Consider the following 17485-nt stretch of genomic DNA (forward strand, 5'->3'; position numbering starts at 1 on the left):
ATAACTCTATGGAAATCCAACAGTCATATTTTTTTCTACAGGAAATTTGCACAATGTCCTTTGTAAACAAAGAGAAGCTTGAAGGACAGGTTGTCCATCTATACTTACTGTCACTGAATCAAGTCTCTGTATATTGGAATATGTGACCAGCCAGCCATTCCAAAACCAACAATAAGTTGCCTAAAATGAATGATGACATCTTCGTTGAGCTGTAAAATCACAGCCTAAGCTTTTAACTTATATATAACTTGGTCAAAATTAATCAAGAACTCTCACAAGTACTTGATCACTTAAAAATTCACCATATTCGTCTAGAGAAACTCCCAAGTCAACCAACCTGCGGATAATCGCTGATCCTCGAATATCCGGCGGGGGGGGGGAACATTCTGAGATGACATGATTGAATGCAAGGATGGATGTACATATATTCGGGGAAAAATTTATATTAGACTTTCTTTTGTGGATGATACGTGCGTCCAATGCAGCAACATTTTCACCTCGAAGACACTCAATAACATCATTAAATATTATTTTCTGTTTGAGGATTCATTGAAATTTCTTTCCAAGCTTTATACCTGTAGCGTCAGCAGAAAGTCATGCAATTTCTTTACTTCAAAATGATCTCTTTGTATTCATTTTATAGTGCTATTTTGTTATATTTGACTCGTGTAATTCCAGCAGAGGAGCCACGCAACATCTTCATGTACATCCGACAAGTTTTCAGATCTGACAACTTTCCTTGATATTGATTAGCTGCAAAGCATTGTTACTGTATTAAGGATAAATTCCAGTTGTGGTAAAGATTTCAAAATGAGTTCGTACAGAGTCCAATGAAATGACCACCAAAGTGTCTGTTTGTATGAATAAAAAATATGTGCCAAAGGATTCTGGAAGAAATTGATTAATTGCTGAGAAATTAGCAAATAAGCATCGGATTCAGGTCAAGCATCGGGCCGACATTCAAAGCAATAACAATACACTGTCCCACGTGCGCTTATCTGTGCTGGTGATCTTCAGTGTGAACATTTTTCAGCGTAGATTTCAAGATTTCATAAAGTTCAGTTTATGTAACTATACCAGATCTAGATCCTCGATGATATAGTAACAATTAAGCTTGGTTTCACACAATTTCTTGTGTAATCAGTGTTTACTGCAAATACTTTCATTTATCTTTAACTGCGTGATAAAACAGGACTGGTCAGATAAAACATCGACAAGACCTTTCATAAAATGCTCCCTAGAAGATGAATTGATTTGCTACAGTTGCAACTCATCATAAGCCATAAATGTTTAGTTGTAATTTGCAATCGATTCAACATTAATTTCTTGCAAACTCCCCTGGTGGTCTCTAAGATTTCCTACTCTCTCTGAAAATGTTATTGTAAAACCTCTTTGTTTTGTTCCATACATTCCTTCTATTTCATGGTGAGTTTCTAAAACACTGCTGTTTGCCGTTGCTTGAAAGATTTTTTATTCCCAGCTACATGTATGTTGCTCTGTGATACATTAATGTTTTCTTTTAGATGGAGAACGTAATTGTTTTCTTTTTGTTTCGCTTTTATAAAAAGTGAAATCTGTTTTATTCTATAAGCTGAAGCTTTCATGATGATTTCAGTTTTGCAAGTATGTCATGACAGAAATTTAATGGCTACTTTTGTTAATTATGCAATGTATAATAGAAAAATTACATTAAACAAAAAACAATAGTTTAGAAAAGTGAGACAGTGTGAAACTCGTGGACTTGAAATTTATGGGGGTTTTTCAGTATTTGGATTTGATTTTGTTTATTTTCTTTTTGAGTAGATTTATTTTCCTGTTTACTTCTGTTGCACATGATAATTATTTGCATTAATTCAAGAAAAAAAAATACTATCACATGTTTATGAAATTACTGGGCCAACAAGCTGAAAAACTGCAGAATTTTCACAAAGCTGTTGTAAAGTTATGCACAACCAAGAACAATTTGAATATGGACAGCTAGTATTAAGAAATAATCTCATTGACTTGAATTCAGTTTGTTTTTTGTGATCTGACAAATTGACTTATCAGGCTTGTCAAACGTAACACTGTAGCCCCAATTTCATTAAAAGTTTATTTTGATATCATACATGTAAAAGAAGACTAAAGACATGAAGAGAATCTGTTATCATTTTGCATTTCGTTTCTTTATTATTTTTGATGAATTTTTATGATTTTTTTTCCTCAACAGCAAGTTCAGAAAAGTGATTCCTTTTGCTAATCCTTCAGTTGATATTTTGTTGTTTTTTTTTTCTAGTAATTACCCCAATATTGTATTTTTTTAGACATTTTTTTGCATTGCACGCAACTAGATTGCACAAGTAATATATGGATACTAAGGCCCGTATTCTGAAGTCGGGTTTAACTTAAATTCAGGTTTAAAGTTGTGGTTTAAATATGGATAGCCAATTGTTACATAAATCACTAACAGTAGAGATATCATATTTCAGCTCATTTGGCTCTCAAATCATTCATAATTGTCTAAGAAGTATAAATAGATGATTGTCTTCACCATCGATGAATCGGGAAAGAGCACAGTAAACATAAGAAACATACAACATAATAAAACATTTATGGCTTCCCATAATTTTAGCACAGAGTGAGACCATGGTCTAAATCAAAACCTGACTTCAGAATACTGGCCTATATTGAGATTGCTTTGTCAAAAGAATACATGTAGCAGCTTGAAAATCATGATATTCTCATGTCACTGTAATAGTGCATGATATATAATTAGCTATTTAATATAGTTAGATAATTTCTTGCTTATTTAACACTGTTTAAGCTTTCTGTATGCATTAACTCTTAACATGCCACGCACACTACTAACCCAATGCCACAGTGCTAATCCGATGCTAATCCCCTGTGCCACATTGATTTTGGGATCGCGAACTGTATTCACTCCTTTCAATAGTCATGATTACAATTGCTCATAACTCTCTAACGATTAGTTTATCCACAAAATATTTTGTAGTAAAGTTGTAGGAAACTTCATACCCCTTATAATGGTGTCCTCATTATGTAGATTGGTTACTATATTTACCGCTAAAATATGAGTTGTAATCAAGTAGTTCCATTTAGTGGAGTGTTTTATATGGATAAAAAACCTAGGTCTCTTCCCTCTCAGAGGCGGAGCCATATCTTTAAAAAATGTAGAAATTCTCGAAAAAGTCGAAAGTAAACCGCGTGAGTAAGTTGATCTGTCAAAAAGCAGAGTTCACACTGCACGCAATAGTGCTAATTACGGCGTGCATGCGATGCGCAATACAATGCAAAACGGCGTAACAATGATTGTAATTCCGAATGTGCGCAGTCATGCACGAAGCAGGCAAGGGTAGGAAACAATGCAAGCACAAAGCAATCAATAGTAGGCGTGCGAGCATGAGTGTGGCATGTTATAGTTGGATACGTAGCGTGCACGAAGCACTCAATGAGTTAATGATCAAAATTATTTTTCACGATGTATCACATTTCATTTCAATCAGTTTCATGCAAGAAACTGTGCTGAATAAAATTCTTTAAAAATTATCTTTATGCAAACAGAATATTTTTTGTGCTATTATATAAAGATAAAAAATTCAATGTTGCATTTATTTAATGATGAACTTGGAGTTGTTTTAAATTTATCTAGCATGTTTTTCTAAGTTTTGAATATTCAAGAATATTCTACTTGTTTTAAACATTTGCTTTATAGTACTGTGAAAGTTCCATTCTTTTAATTTGAATTAAAGCATGATAATTGACTTTAAGCATTCCAAAGAAAACAGAGAGCTTTTTAGATTTCATGTTTATTATGTGCCGATTTGATACTGGCATGTTCAGAGTCTAGAAAGGGGTGGGGTGGTGGTGAGGGAGGGGTGGGTGGTTGCTAGTTACTAACATCGCTGCACACACACAAGACTAAGAAAATGTGTTTAAAAAGGGTATGATTTCTTGTAATACATGTAAGAAAGTAATTGTGCTCCAAAGGCATAGGAAAATTTGTGGAAAGGGCATCAATTTGACAAATGAGATATAACCTATATGGGTGGTATTGAAAACCTGCTGCCATGCATGTGTACAGAGATTCAATTGAGCCCCCCCCCCAAAAAAAAAATGGAATTATGATTGAACACCGAATTTCAGGCCAAAATTATTTGAATAAAATCATATAAAAACCATTCAAAGTGTTTAGCATTATGTTTGCCATTAGTTATTTACATATTGCAGTATACAAAGGAAACTGTATTTTCTCTTCCAAAGATTCTTACGATTTGTAAGTGCTTTATGAGGTGTTGTGTACATGCCATCAAGGAACATAGAATTGAAATTTATAACACCCAAGAATTCTAAATTTGCATTTCAGAAAATGGAAAACTTGGGAGTGGGGACATAATACAAACAGCTGCCGAGAAGTACTAATTTTCAGTATTAAGTAATGAAAATTAGAATAGGCCTACTCATTGTTTCATGCAAAAATACTGATTTCTGAAGTTCCATTTTATTTGTTCGATAGTATTTCTTTGAAAATACTGATTTCCTCATCAAAGTAGTGATTTTTTAACTTTTTATATACTAAAATGTTCTTGTTGAGGCTGTCAGCTATGTACAAACCCTTTTTTTTAGTTGAGAAGTTCCGACAAGTGCAAGGCACTCAACGACTGATGTAAAATTTTCATTTCCCAGATTTCCTAGCTCAAGCGGCCATTGTCATCGTGATAGTGATTGTTGTGGTGATAGTCTTCTTTCTGATGGGATGCCTAATCTATGCCTACAGGAACCCTTCATCCAGGTCTGGCCAACAACTCGTTCAGGTAACTTGGCATGCCCAAAATCTTTTATATTTTATCTGAACTAGATACTTTCATATCTTCTTTCTTTTGATGATGATGATGATGATGATAATGAATATGATGATGCATGATGATGATGCTCATGATGATGATGATGATGATGATGATGGAGATTATGGTGATGCTGATGATGATGATAAATATGAATATGATGATGATATGCATGATGATGATGATGCTCATGATGATGATGATGATGGTGATGCTATTGCTGATGCTGATGGTGATGATGATAATGTTGATGATGAAAGACAATTTGCCAATATCAATATTGATAATATCATCCAAATTATATGTAAAAGTGACATACATGTACATGTATGTAATTTGTTCATTGATTGCTCACCTGTGTATTGTGATTTGTTGCCCTGGAATTATTGAATTGAATAAGTACTGACCTGAATTGAATAGACCAGTTCGTAATTTCTTCATGGGCAATTTTGGTCAAATGACCTTTCACTTCTTTCATCATGATAGGCAGATTTCAAAGCAAGATATTACGTAAGCTTGCCTTACATAGCAGGATGAAGGAATTGAATAGACCAGGTGACCAGAATAGCACACCAATGAACGCTTAATGAAGGTATTTGTTGCATTCCTACTTTGAATGCATATCTTAGCATGTTGCACAATGTACTTGACAAACTGTGAAATACTAGTCGTTCGTGGAAGCATTGTTGTTTTTTGTGGATGTAAATGAAAACGACAATTCAAAAGAATATATGAATAATCAAGACATCAAAGTTGGTGCTTATCTCATTAGATTTTAAAGCACCATGTCACTTTAGTGCAAATGACCTTCTTCTGATCATGCGTAGAATCTTTTGATCATGCGCAGAAAGGAACTACGAACTGGCTTATTGGTATTTAAATTATGATGGAGATGTTCATATTTATGTCATTTATCCTTTTGGTTAACAGTTCCAGCAGCGAGTCCGACACATGGCACGTCGCAACCCACGCGACAACTACGAGGAGAGCATTGTGGGTAACATGCAAGAAACCAAGCCTACCCCACCCCCTGCCTACACCCCTCCCCAGGACTCTCCGTCCATCCCCACACCCGCGATGTCCGACACGCCTTCCGTGATCACCACCACCGGAGCGCCGGGTGCGACTACGCTGTCCGGTAACGGGGATGTCGCCGCTGATTCAGAGCCGAAGGTCGATACAGGCATCGACCCTCATACCCAAATGGCGGAGTGCTGATCTCAACGCATTATCGTGTATCATCAAATTGCCTTCGATGTCCCAACTCGTAAAGTCACAATCTTCTGAAGTTCTAATTATCTATTCTGATCATATGTGATTGCAACCATCTTCTTTAACCGATTGAACAAGATTCAGTTCATTTTGGTTTTATTTCCACAAATCTGTGATGTTACAAATTTTTACTGGGAAGGATCCTATTAAAAGCGAGAAGTACTGCAGCAATTTTGAAACTTTAAGATTCCCATAATTTTAGTCCAGATTTTAGACCATAGTTGAAGTTAAAACTGGAGTTCAGTATAAGAGCCGTCAAGTTCTTTCATTCACATATACATTATGTAGATATCAGGTTTCAATCGATAACATATAAGCAATGCGGTATCTATTGTTTGACATTAGAGCAGTGGCCCTTGTAGTAAACGCCTGGTCACACCGCCTGAGTGTTGTTGGATCGGTCGTGGAGCGGAGAGAAAAATCATCACCGCTCGCTACCGTTCACCATTTTCGATTTCGATTACTTTTATTTTGTTTTCAATTTTTTCCCCAGTTTTGTGAGCGAAATTCGACCCTCTCTCACTTCCGCTCTAAGACCGCTCCAACAACGCTCGGGCGGTGTCACCAGGCATTTAAGAGCTTGCTCAGAATGACTATATGTACCTGCCCACTAAGACTATTTAACACCTTCCTTGAGCAGTTTTATTGACAGATTTCTCTTTGCTCTGCCTGCTACATGTAATAGTCGGGGTTTTCTTCATTCGATTATTTGTTATAGGATACCATTCCTACGATATATTTGACACTATCTTTATTCAAATTCAGTCATTCTATGTTCAAGTTGGCCCAATCTCTTTTCTTTGATTGATATTTTACTTTTCAGATAGTTTAATAATGCATGTTTATTGTGATATGCAGATTTTTTTCTAACATATATTTGTGATGAATTAACAGAAAATGGTTTTGATATTTATACCAAGAGCCTGATGTCTATTACTGTGGAAAAAGTGTATTTTTAAAACCATTTTCATGGGGTATCCATTTATGAAGAAACCTCATTATTGAATGCCACAAGTTTAGAATATGACTGATTTATCATTCATCTGTCAATTGATGTGAGAATACGAATATATCTCACAAATTAACATCCCATTTTTTCAGAAAGGCTAATTTTATCTTTTATGGGGAAAAATAGAAAAGCATTCCTCGGTTTTGATTTGTCTGCTCTATACATTCCTACTACTGTACTTTCAGGAACACATTTTATAATAATAATAATAATAATAAAGGATTTGTATAGCGCATATATCCACCGTGCTCAAGGCTCTCCTATATTACCCCGGTTATCCTAGTTTACCGATTCCGGTGCACACAGCTTTTTGAGGATTACTTCCTGCCAGTACCCATGTACTTCACCTGGGTTGAGTGCAGCGGAACGTGGGTAAATTTCTTGCTTCCATGGCTTGGAATCGAACCCACGTCCTTCAGATTGAAAGATGAAAGTCTTACCACTAGACAACTAATAAGTATAAAATTATATACGTATTGGTTTATTGGTCTGGTTTGTGTTGATACCTAAAGTACTAAATATAAATTCCGAGGGATTGGGGAGGACTAATAGCATAATTTTCTTCAATTAAATTTTGAACTGAAAATCATAGATGCTTACGCAGATGCTCATTTACACCGGGGGAAGGGGGGAGATATTTTAAATGTGCCCTTTAGGAGTGCCATGCATGCATGTCCTCATGGGGCTGAATTTTGCTCTGTCAGAGATGCTGGCTCCAAATAACAGGTACCTTAGTTTAGGGTTTGCAAACAAAAGAGACCTTTGGAGCATTGTGGCCCAGTGGATTAGTCTCCTGACGTTCAAACAGAGGGTCGTGGGTTCAAATCCCAGCCATGGCATAGTTTCCTGCAACAAGAAATTCATCCATATTGTGCAGTCAAGTGAGGTAATAGGTACCTGGTAAAAATCTATTCCTTGAAATGCGTTTGCGCTGAAGTAATTACCGCCACCAAGCTGAAGCCTCGGTAATGATATCCAAGTCCTTTGGAAGCATAAAGAGACACTTTCATCATCATGTGATATGTGCTATACAAGAATTCAAATCATTATTATCATTTATCATTATTACTTTCATTCTACTGGGAAAAGATTATTTCATTACATCATTCCCACATTACCCATTTCTATTTTCAGTAATATAAAGAGTGTATTTTTATATCCTTGCAATTTCCATGTCGTTTTATCTTGAACGATACAATGCATTTTTGACTACTATGAAATTTGTTATTTTCAGAATTTTGAGAAGGTTTTGCTTGAATGTGGAAGATTTGTTGTTTGGTATATGTGGCCCCCATTCATTTCGGTACCTTCATAAACATCTGTGTGGCATTTTTTTTAGTAGGAATCTTGCTCTTTCAAAGTAGGGACGGTGAGTTTGGTATATGTGGCTCCCATTCATTTCGGTACCTTCATAAACATCTGTGTGGCATTTTTTTAGTAGGAATCTTGCTCTTTCAAAGTAGGGACGGTGAGTTTGGTATATGTGGCTCCCATTCATTTCGGTACCTTCATAAACATCTGTGTGGCATTTTTTTAGTAGGAATCTTGCTCTTTCAAAGTAGGGACGGTGAGTTTGGTATATGTGGCTCCCATTCATTTCAGTACCTTCATAAACATCTGTGTGACATTTTTTTTAGTAGGAATCTTGCTCTTTCAAAGTAGGGACGGTGAGTTTGGTATATGTGGCTCCCATTCATTTCGGTACCTTCATAAACATCTGTGTGGCATTTTTTTTAGTAGGAATCTTGCTCTTTCAAAGTAGGGACGGTGAGTTTGGTATATGTGGCTCCCATTCATTTCGGTACCTTCATGAACATCTGTGTGGCATTTTTTTTTAGTAGGAATCTTGCTCTTTCAAAGTAGGGACGGTGAGTTTGGTATATGTGGCTCCCATTCATTTCGGTACCTTCATAAACATCTGTGTGGCATTTTTTTTTAGTAGGAATCTTGCTCTTTCAAAGTAGGGACGGTGAGTTTGGTATATGTGGCTCCCATTCATTTCGGTACCTTCATAAACATCTGTGTGGCATTTTTTTTTAGTAGGAATCTTGCTCTTTCAAAGTAGGGACGGTGAGTTTGGTATATGTGGCTCCCATTCATTTCGGTACCTTCATAAACATCTGTGTGGCATTTTTTTTTAGTAGGAATCTTGCTCTTTCAAAGTAGGGACGGTGAGTTTGGTATATGTGGCTCCCATTCATTTCGGTACCTTCATAAACATCTGTTTGGCATTTTTTTTTAGTAGGAATCTTGCTCATTCAAAGTAGGGACGGTGAGTTTCCATTTTAAAAAAATGGCGTTTTCGGTATCTGAAAACATGTAAATTTCATTCCAAACCCGATCTAAAATGGAAATTATGTTCTGTCATAGAAATGTACACAGCAAAAAGGTGAATTCTGTTTCATAAAGAAAAATTCAATTAATTAATTTTTTACATGACTTGAAATGTACAGAACCAAAATGGATTTCCTTTTTTGATTTAAGTACTGGTTAATGCAAATCCACTGTTCCTAAAGATGCTGCTCCAACATTTGTAATGGTGCTTTAACTTGGATATTCATGCATTTTAAACAGAAACACATGTAATAGGGATATTGAGTATTGTGAAGTTTTGTTTTGTAATTGTTAATATTTTTTGTACGATGGCTGGTAATTGGGACACTTATTATGGGTATGAGGTTTAACTCTAATTGCACATGCCAGAACAATCTAGAATATTGTTAATATTGTTTATACACCATTATTGAATAACCAAGAATTAATACATTAGTTTAATATAATATTTTATCCACAGAGTATTTGAGATTATAGTTAAAGGCTGAATTGTGGTTTATTTTTAAGTATGACTTTAAGTTGTGCTTTAAGTCCCAAGTTACATGTTCAAAATGCTGGCATTATTGTAGGCTGAACTGTAGATTGTTTCACAAATAGTTAAGTATGACTTTAACTTATGCCGATGCGCTCATGGTATTCAACCCATAATTCCATTAATTACTACGCATCTCCCGGCATCTCCTAGATATATATAATCTGACCAATGCGGTCCTACATACCACACGCGAACTGTGACTTTTTTAATACAACTTTGGATACATTGTATGCTTGGTTTTGTAGATAGCCTGCTTGATTGCAAGTAATGATCTATGTATCATATGTAAAAGCAGCCTATTATTTAACCGATAGGATTTGTGTATGGATGCCTGGTAAAGCCCCATTCACAACTGGTGGTGCTAATACTGCTTCCAACTGTTGTGATTATGTGCAACATATATCGTGACCAAACAATCGCAAGAGCGATTGTGAAAGCCCTTTACATTATACATGTAAGAAGCATATTTACTTCCCATGTATAGTCTATATCTGTTTTTAGATACATGCATTGCAGTAGCTAAATGAAATAATCGTTTTCACCATAGACATAGGCTGAACCTACAGATATGATGTAGCAAAAGATTTTTGTATCGCAAGAGCAATTGTGAAAGCCCCCTTACATTACAAGAAATATATTTATTTTCCATGTATAGTCTATATCTATTTTTAGATACATGCATTGCAGTAGATAAATGAAATAATCGTTTTCACCATAGACATAGGCTGAACGTACAAATACGACGTAGCGATAGGTTTTTGTATAGATCTCTTCTATTTGTGAGATCCGGGTGTAAGATAGCCTGCTGAAACAGACTGAAACAGATTCTATTCAATATTCATGTATTCAGATGCAATAGAAATGAACAGTGTTATCCGTTCCATTTTAGTATGTCTACCACTGTGAACCATATTTATTACGGGAGGGATTCCTGCTGTAAAATTTAGATATTTCAAACTAGACTACATAAATTGATGCTGTACCTCTGTATATATAGGTCTATATTTTGTAAATGCTGTCATGGTTAGTATTTATTGCACTTTTCTAAAACTGCCCATTCTATTAGAGGAAAGTCTATCACATTTTGATATAAATATTCCATGTTCTTGTTTAGATATGATTTTTTTCCCCTTCTGAATTGTTCTACACAACTCTGTATGGGAATAAAGTTTCTTTCTTGTCCGAGTTTGAGGATTTTTTAACCAAAGTGAAACTTTCTGTATAATGCCCTAAATAGCTCATTGTGCCTTACACATTTTTTGCATCGTAGTTCACATGTAACTGATGTATCAATTGATAGTACATGTATGTGTGTATGTTTAGAATGATATAAAAAAAAACTTAAATGTATGTGTAAAATATATAAATTCGTTTGAGTTGAAATGGGGGAACCAAATTTAATATTTTGGACAACAAATAAAGAAGTTTGAAGAAGGTCACAATTAAAGCAAATAGTATTCAAATACAGTACATAGAAAGCTTAATTTGTATTGAATTGGTCAACAAAACACAAACAGAATTTTGATTAGTATCTGAATCTCTTTTTTTTAATCTATGAAATAGTGAATCTAATGAAATTTCAATATTGTAATTTCACTTTGAAAAGAAATCCTGAAAGGCTACATTAGAAGTTAGGGTAGCTAATACTTGGTGCAAAAGAAATGATTTGTCAGTGTTCAAACACTAAACAGATTATCTCTAGTTTTGTTGATTAATTCATGAGAGAATATTCATCAAGTTCGGGGTTTCTAATTCAATCTGGTGAAATGTACATCCCATTTTTATAGTTGTAGAAATTTTTCAGCAAATACATGTATGTGTGATAGATTTTGTATTTACTGCGAAATGTTGTGTCAGTATATACATGTATGTTAGTATGAAGTTTAGCTATGTACCCAGAGTTATATAAATCTGCACTTCTGCAAGAAAATGATATATTTTTATACTGAGGTCAATATTTATCTAAACCAAACTCATGGTATTGTTCTTTTTAAGAGTAGAAGTAGTATTGTTACTTTATATATATATATTTATTCCTACATATACAGTATGCTCTGTATGTTAAAGGGGAATGAAACCTTTGGAACAAATAGGCTTGTGTGGAAACAGAAAAATCAAAGAATAAGAATAAAGAAAGTTTGAGAAAAATCGGACAAATAATGAGAAAGTTATGAGCATTTGAATATTGCAATCACTAATGCTATGGAGATCCTTCCATTGGCAGTGCAACAAGGATGTGTGGTGTCACTGATGAACAACTTTCCCTTTGGTGGACTATAAAATACCCTCAAAATGTCTCTTTTTGCTTTTTCTTATGATGATACAAACTCTTTATCCATGATGTATTCTTAAAAAATATGTATTACATGCCCTCATGTAGAAAGAACATTATGATCTATGGATAGATGTGATAAAAGAGGCAATTCAAGTGAAATATATACTAAAGTAATGGGAGAGTTGTTCACAAGTGACATCACACATCTTTGTCGCATTGCCAATTTGCTATCTCCATAGCATTAGTGATCGCAATATTCAAATGCTCATAACTTTCTCATTATTTGTCCGCTTTTTCTCAAACTTTTTTTGTTATTATTCTTTTATTTTTCTGTTTTCACACAAGCTATCTTGTTCCAATGGTTTCATTCTCCTTTAACTGTCTGTATTCAAGAAGAACCCATGAGATCGAAACCTTAAAACAAAAGAAAATTCTGAGACAATAGTGTGTCAGCGGGTTTGTTTTTATCATAGAAACACATTGGCCCGAATTCACAAAGGTGGTTTCGAAAACCCACGATTGAGTCCATGGATTGTGCAGATTTTCTGTATAAATTACGCTCATTTACTGCGTATATTAAAAAAATGTCCAGTGCTGGTGTGCTCTTCTGTTACAGTGCGCCAAATCGACGCCTGTTGCCATGGTTATCCACGCTATTTTATTCATGAGTCCACTCTTCAAACAGTAGACTCATGAATAAAATAACGTATCTTACTAAGGTAACAGGCGTCAATTTGGCGCACTGTGACAAAAGCACGCATTAGCATTGGAAAGTGCACCCGATACGCGCTAAGTTAATAATTTATACAGGAAATCTGCCTAAACCATGGATTCAACTGTGGGTTTTCAAAATCACCTTTGTGAATTCGGGCCATTAAGGTTTGATGAAAACCCATCAAAGAATAATGGAGTGTTTGGATTTTCTACACGTAGGTTTCAATTTTTATGATGTCGCAAAAGGAGCAGCTCCCTCATATGTCATGTGATATAGATTCCATAAAAGACACAATTTTTCTCAGAATATTGGTAAACAATTTCACTGATGTATTCAATAAGTCAGTAAGGGCCATTTCACACATGAATCTTTGAATCATCATGGTAACTTTGATTGCAATTCGTCTTTAGAATCATTGGACCTTTCACACCAAAAATTTGTACCGTAATTTTATTAGAATTCACTTCCGGAGTACAACTGTAGAATTTGAATTTCATGATTGTGATTATCGTTTGTGATTCTAGTTTGGTTTCACACGTGATGAAAATTCGTCATTACCCTTGGAATTATCATTAAAGCTAGGATTTTTTACCGTGTGAAAAGGCGGAAAGTCTCAATCTATTCTGGGTAAACGGGAATATGCTGCCGGGAAGGGTGGCTTTTTCACGAAAGATCCTCGGACATAGACCTCTTTTCATTAAAAAGATCCCTAGACATGTGTCCCATTTATCACCCCCTCCCAATCCCGTTTCCACCTCATTTTTTTGTCAGAGATTTCTGGATTTGCTCCCAAATACTTCAGCTTACATTGACAATTCCCAATGCAGGGCGGGGTCAAGTACGCCTCATGAATATTCACATCCACACAAAACGTGTAGTATATTGCGTAATTTTCATCCCAACGACCAGCTCATCTGGTATGGTGCCGTCAGTTAATTGGTGATGCTAAGGCTGATTGCACCAAGCCTCAAAATGCTAACTATTATTGCTCAACATTAATGTATTCATAGAATTTCCATTGTTTTTCCCCTTAATACATGTATTAAGTCATTCTTTATATGCAGGAATAATGGTTACATATTTGTAAATAGAACTTCAAATTGTAATTTAGATGGATTTATATTTTATTTTTTTTCATTGAATATATGGCATTTGTTTTGAGAAAAGGGAATACTGTGTGTGTATTGTAAATGTAGATGTAGAATGTATAGTACGGAATTCATGTATGTGTATGGAAAATTGATAACTAAATTTTTATAGCACTTTCACTGATGTCTATCTGTATATTTTGGCTGGAAAGAGATTTATTAATTCCTCGAATTTGCACCGATATTTATGATATTAAAATGTGAATTCACATGTTGTAGTGGTTTATTTGAATAAAGAGATTGCTATTTTCAGGCAGAGACATTCGTATGCTGTTTTTTGTTTATTTTTGGGGGGCTCCGAAACTTAGGACGAAACTGATGTTCCGGTTCACCAATTTTCAACAAAGACCTCCCAGCTGTTCTTTGTCATTTGACAGACATTTTTTTGGATCAGTTGTGCATTGCTAGAGCAAGAACTCCCTATCCACTAACGACCATTCCAAACTTGCTTGACATAACATAGTACACCACGTAATAAATACTCAGAAGATTAAATGTACATAATTAATTTGTATATTTACAATATCAATCCATCTTCTTGAAAAAAAAAAAAATCTGAAGTTGATATAAATACAGTCATCCTTCATGAAATGTAAATTACATATCAAATGAACTTCACCATACATAGAATGGTACCACCTAACATTCTTTAATCCACTTTCACATTCCAGTGCCACTCTGGACCAGCCAACCCTAAACCACTTGAGCTTGAAAAAGCTTTAAAAATGATACTGACCTACAAGAAGTGATTAACAATAACCAACATAAGTACTAGATTTGAGTGTAGAAGAAATTCAATCAGAGCGTCAAATAACGAGAAAACAAGGTTTGAAGGTCAGGGTTCACTCAATCATGAGTTCTGCAATCTCGGTGAAATTTCCAAGTTCACAAAAAATGGTGTGAAATGAACCCTAAAAGGCAGCGGATCATCAGGCTCGGACAAAGAAAGTGGAGGGGCACTTTTTGTCTGCCAAACAATAGGTGCCCCTCCACTTTCATTGTATAAGCCCGACGTCCCGCTGCCTCTGACCCTTATATCTTCTTTTATTTTACTTTACTGCTTCAAATTTTTACAGTATGAAGAAGAATTACTATACTTCTTAAATTTTGCTTTTTGAAGATCAGATTACAAAGCAACTGAAATTGCAACTCTTCGCTCTTAAATCTTTGGCAACCAACGAACCCTCCTGGGGTGTCTTTTTCACCCTTCTTGGCAGATCAAGGTCTGGGGCCCGTTTCTCAACACCGTCATAAGTCTAACTTCTTGACTAAATCGGAAATAGTGAGCTACTTGTCCGCTAACCGTTTCACGAAGCCCTCTTTACCAAGATCGGGTACAACAACCTCACTAAATATTTATGACACCTCCGAACCTGTCACAACTTCTTTCTTAATGACGTAGTGGCATCACGTGGGTAGACTATGACATGCAAAAGTGCCTAGAAATGTGAAAATTATAATCTTACGTAATCAATCAAAGATGTTGAAATTACATCAAAAAACAAGTTGGATAATGCATTCTTTGATCATGGTAATACAAAGATTCAAAGAATCTACAAAAACTGTTGGTAATACTCCACAAAACCATTCATTTTGAAATAGTAAAATCATTTATTTGATAAAGATTCTACCACGTCAGGCCATCCATAAATTGACTCGTATTTGTCGTTTTCAGACCCCTATTAACATTTTGATAAATTCTATCTCTAATTTATGCATAGAATTTGTCAAATAGTAAGTTTCAGTATCTAAGATTTAAAAGAAAATTGTTAAACTATATTTTGATGATGTTTGGAATCGTAAAATACCGTATAATTATCCTCATTTTACAACAAAAACCGTTATGGTTTTACTTTCGTAACCTATTAAAATTGGATATCCCGGGGGTACCCATCTCAACGTCCACATGTGATTTTTTAGTCACGAGATCAAATATTCATAATTCCATTTTCTCAGCAATTGAATGCTCAAGTCTTCATGGTCTAAGTATGTATGGTGCATAATATACCTGTGCTATTATTCTTAAAAGATGAAATTCCCAATTCATCACAATATTTGCAACTTTGTTATAATTTTTCTTTTCGAAAATTATGCTATTTTGTGACTAAGGCTACGTCTCGTCTGCTCTTTTTACCGATAATATCGATATCAAGGTATTTTAGTTAGGAAGCCTTTCGAGAAACGGGTTTAGTAAGATTGGAACTAACTCCGTGGTTGGTGGATAAAGATATGACTAACTTGTCCAGGTGTTGAGAAACGTGTAAAGGCATGCATCAGCACGCACCTGAACTAAAATCAGTTTGCAAACGTAAGCATTTGGGCTGGCTACGAAAGTCTATGAGCACATGATCCTAGCCCCATATTCATGAACATTTTCCTGGAAATTGGTTGCCCACTACCTTCATTAGCCGCAGAACGCAAGATAGCCAATAACTAGTCTTATCAAGGTGTTTATCTGGAACTTGCAACTAACTATAAACATGTCATGCTTCATAGAATCAAACAGTACTCTAATGAGGTACTCTTACCTGAGAATGTGAGTATGATATCAAGAGGATAACTTCAGAGCAGTACTACATGGCGGCCCAAGTGTCTGAAAAGTGGAAACTGACTGATGATGGTGATCGGACCAAAGCATTTTGTAACCAGGGGACGGGAATTTGTATCAATCCATCCCCAGCAAAATCGATTGTTGCATCATATCCTAACAATGCTGGGTCCCGTCTTACAAAGAGTTATGATTGATCCGATCAATCGCAAGTTTCGCAACTATGGATGGCCAGTAATGTGAACATGTATTATCCTTGTTTGTTCAAAATATTTTCCAACTATTCATGGTTTTTTTTTAAATTCACTGTGCTTCTCTTTGTTTATTATTTGTATTATTTTGAAGAATGAAAAATGAATTGAATTTCAAAGAACATTGTGCCAATTTCCTATAGAAACAAATTATGACACTAATGGATTACAATGGCAGAAAGAAGCTGCTAAAGCTGCTTATCTAATAAAAGAGAGCCAATGGAGTAAATTAGAAAGTCAAAAGGGGCCTAAGCTTTCGATCCCTTATGGATTTCCATAGAGTTACGATTGATTGGATCAACAGTTAACTCTTTGTAAGACCGAGGACTGACCTTTGCAGCGCAATGGCTGGATGAGTCTAAAATAATTTGTAACAAGTGCAAGTGGATGTAATATGAGAACACATAATCAATGTTTAAACCCTGTGTTCCTTACATGAATAAATTCAAAACTAACTTTATAATATTGACTTGGTGTTTGATAAAGAGAAGAACGTTTTCTGATATGTATTGTTGTTTAGCATCATCATGAACCACATTTAAAACGAAAAAATATAA

General features: G+C 35.2%; 1 protein-coding gene across 2 annotated transcripts in view; it reads left to right on the forward strand.

Moving 5' to 3' along the window:
• LOC121426033 (plexin domain-containing protein 2-like) overlaps positions 1–6556 on the forward strand; it is a 72401-nt gene extending 65845 nt beyond the window's left edge. For both annotated transcript variants that reach the window (XM_041622161.1, XM_041622162.1), the window contains 2 exons: positions 4684–4811; positions 5772–6556. In XM_041622161.1, coding sequence (XP_041478095.1) covers positions 4684–4811; positions 5772–6059 — 416 coding nt within the window. In that variant the 3' untranslated portion in view covers positions 6060–6556. The remainder of the gene's footprint in view (positions 1–4683; positions 4812–5771) is intronic.
• The last annotated feature ends 10929 nt before the right edge of the window (positions 6557–17485 follow it).

Source organism: Lytechinus variegatus, chromosome 13 (assembly GCF_018143015.1).
Source record: "Lytechinus variegatus isolate NC3 chromosome 13, Lvar_3.0, whole genome shotgun sequence".
NCBI lineage: Eukaryota > Metazoa > Echinodermata > Echinoidea > Temnopleuroida > Toxopneustidae > Lytechinus > Lytechinus variegatus.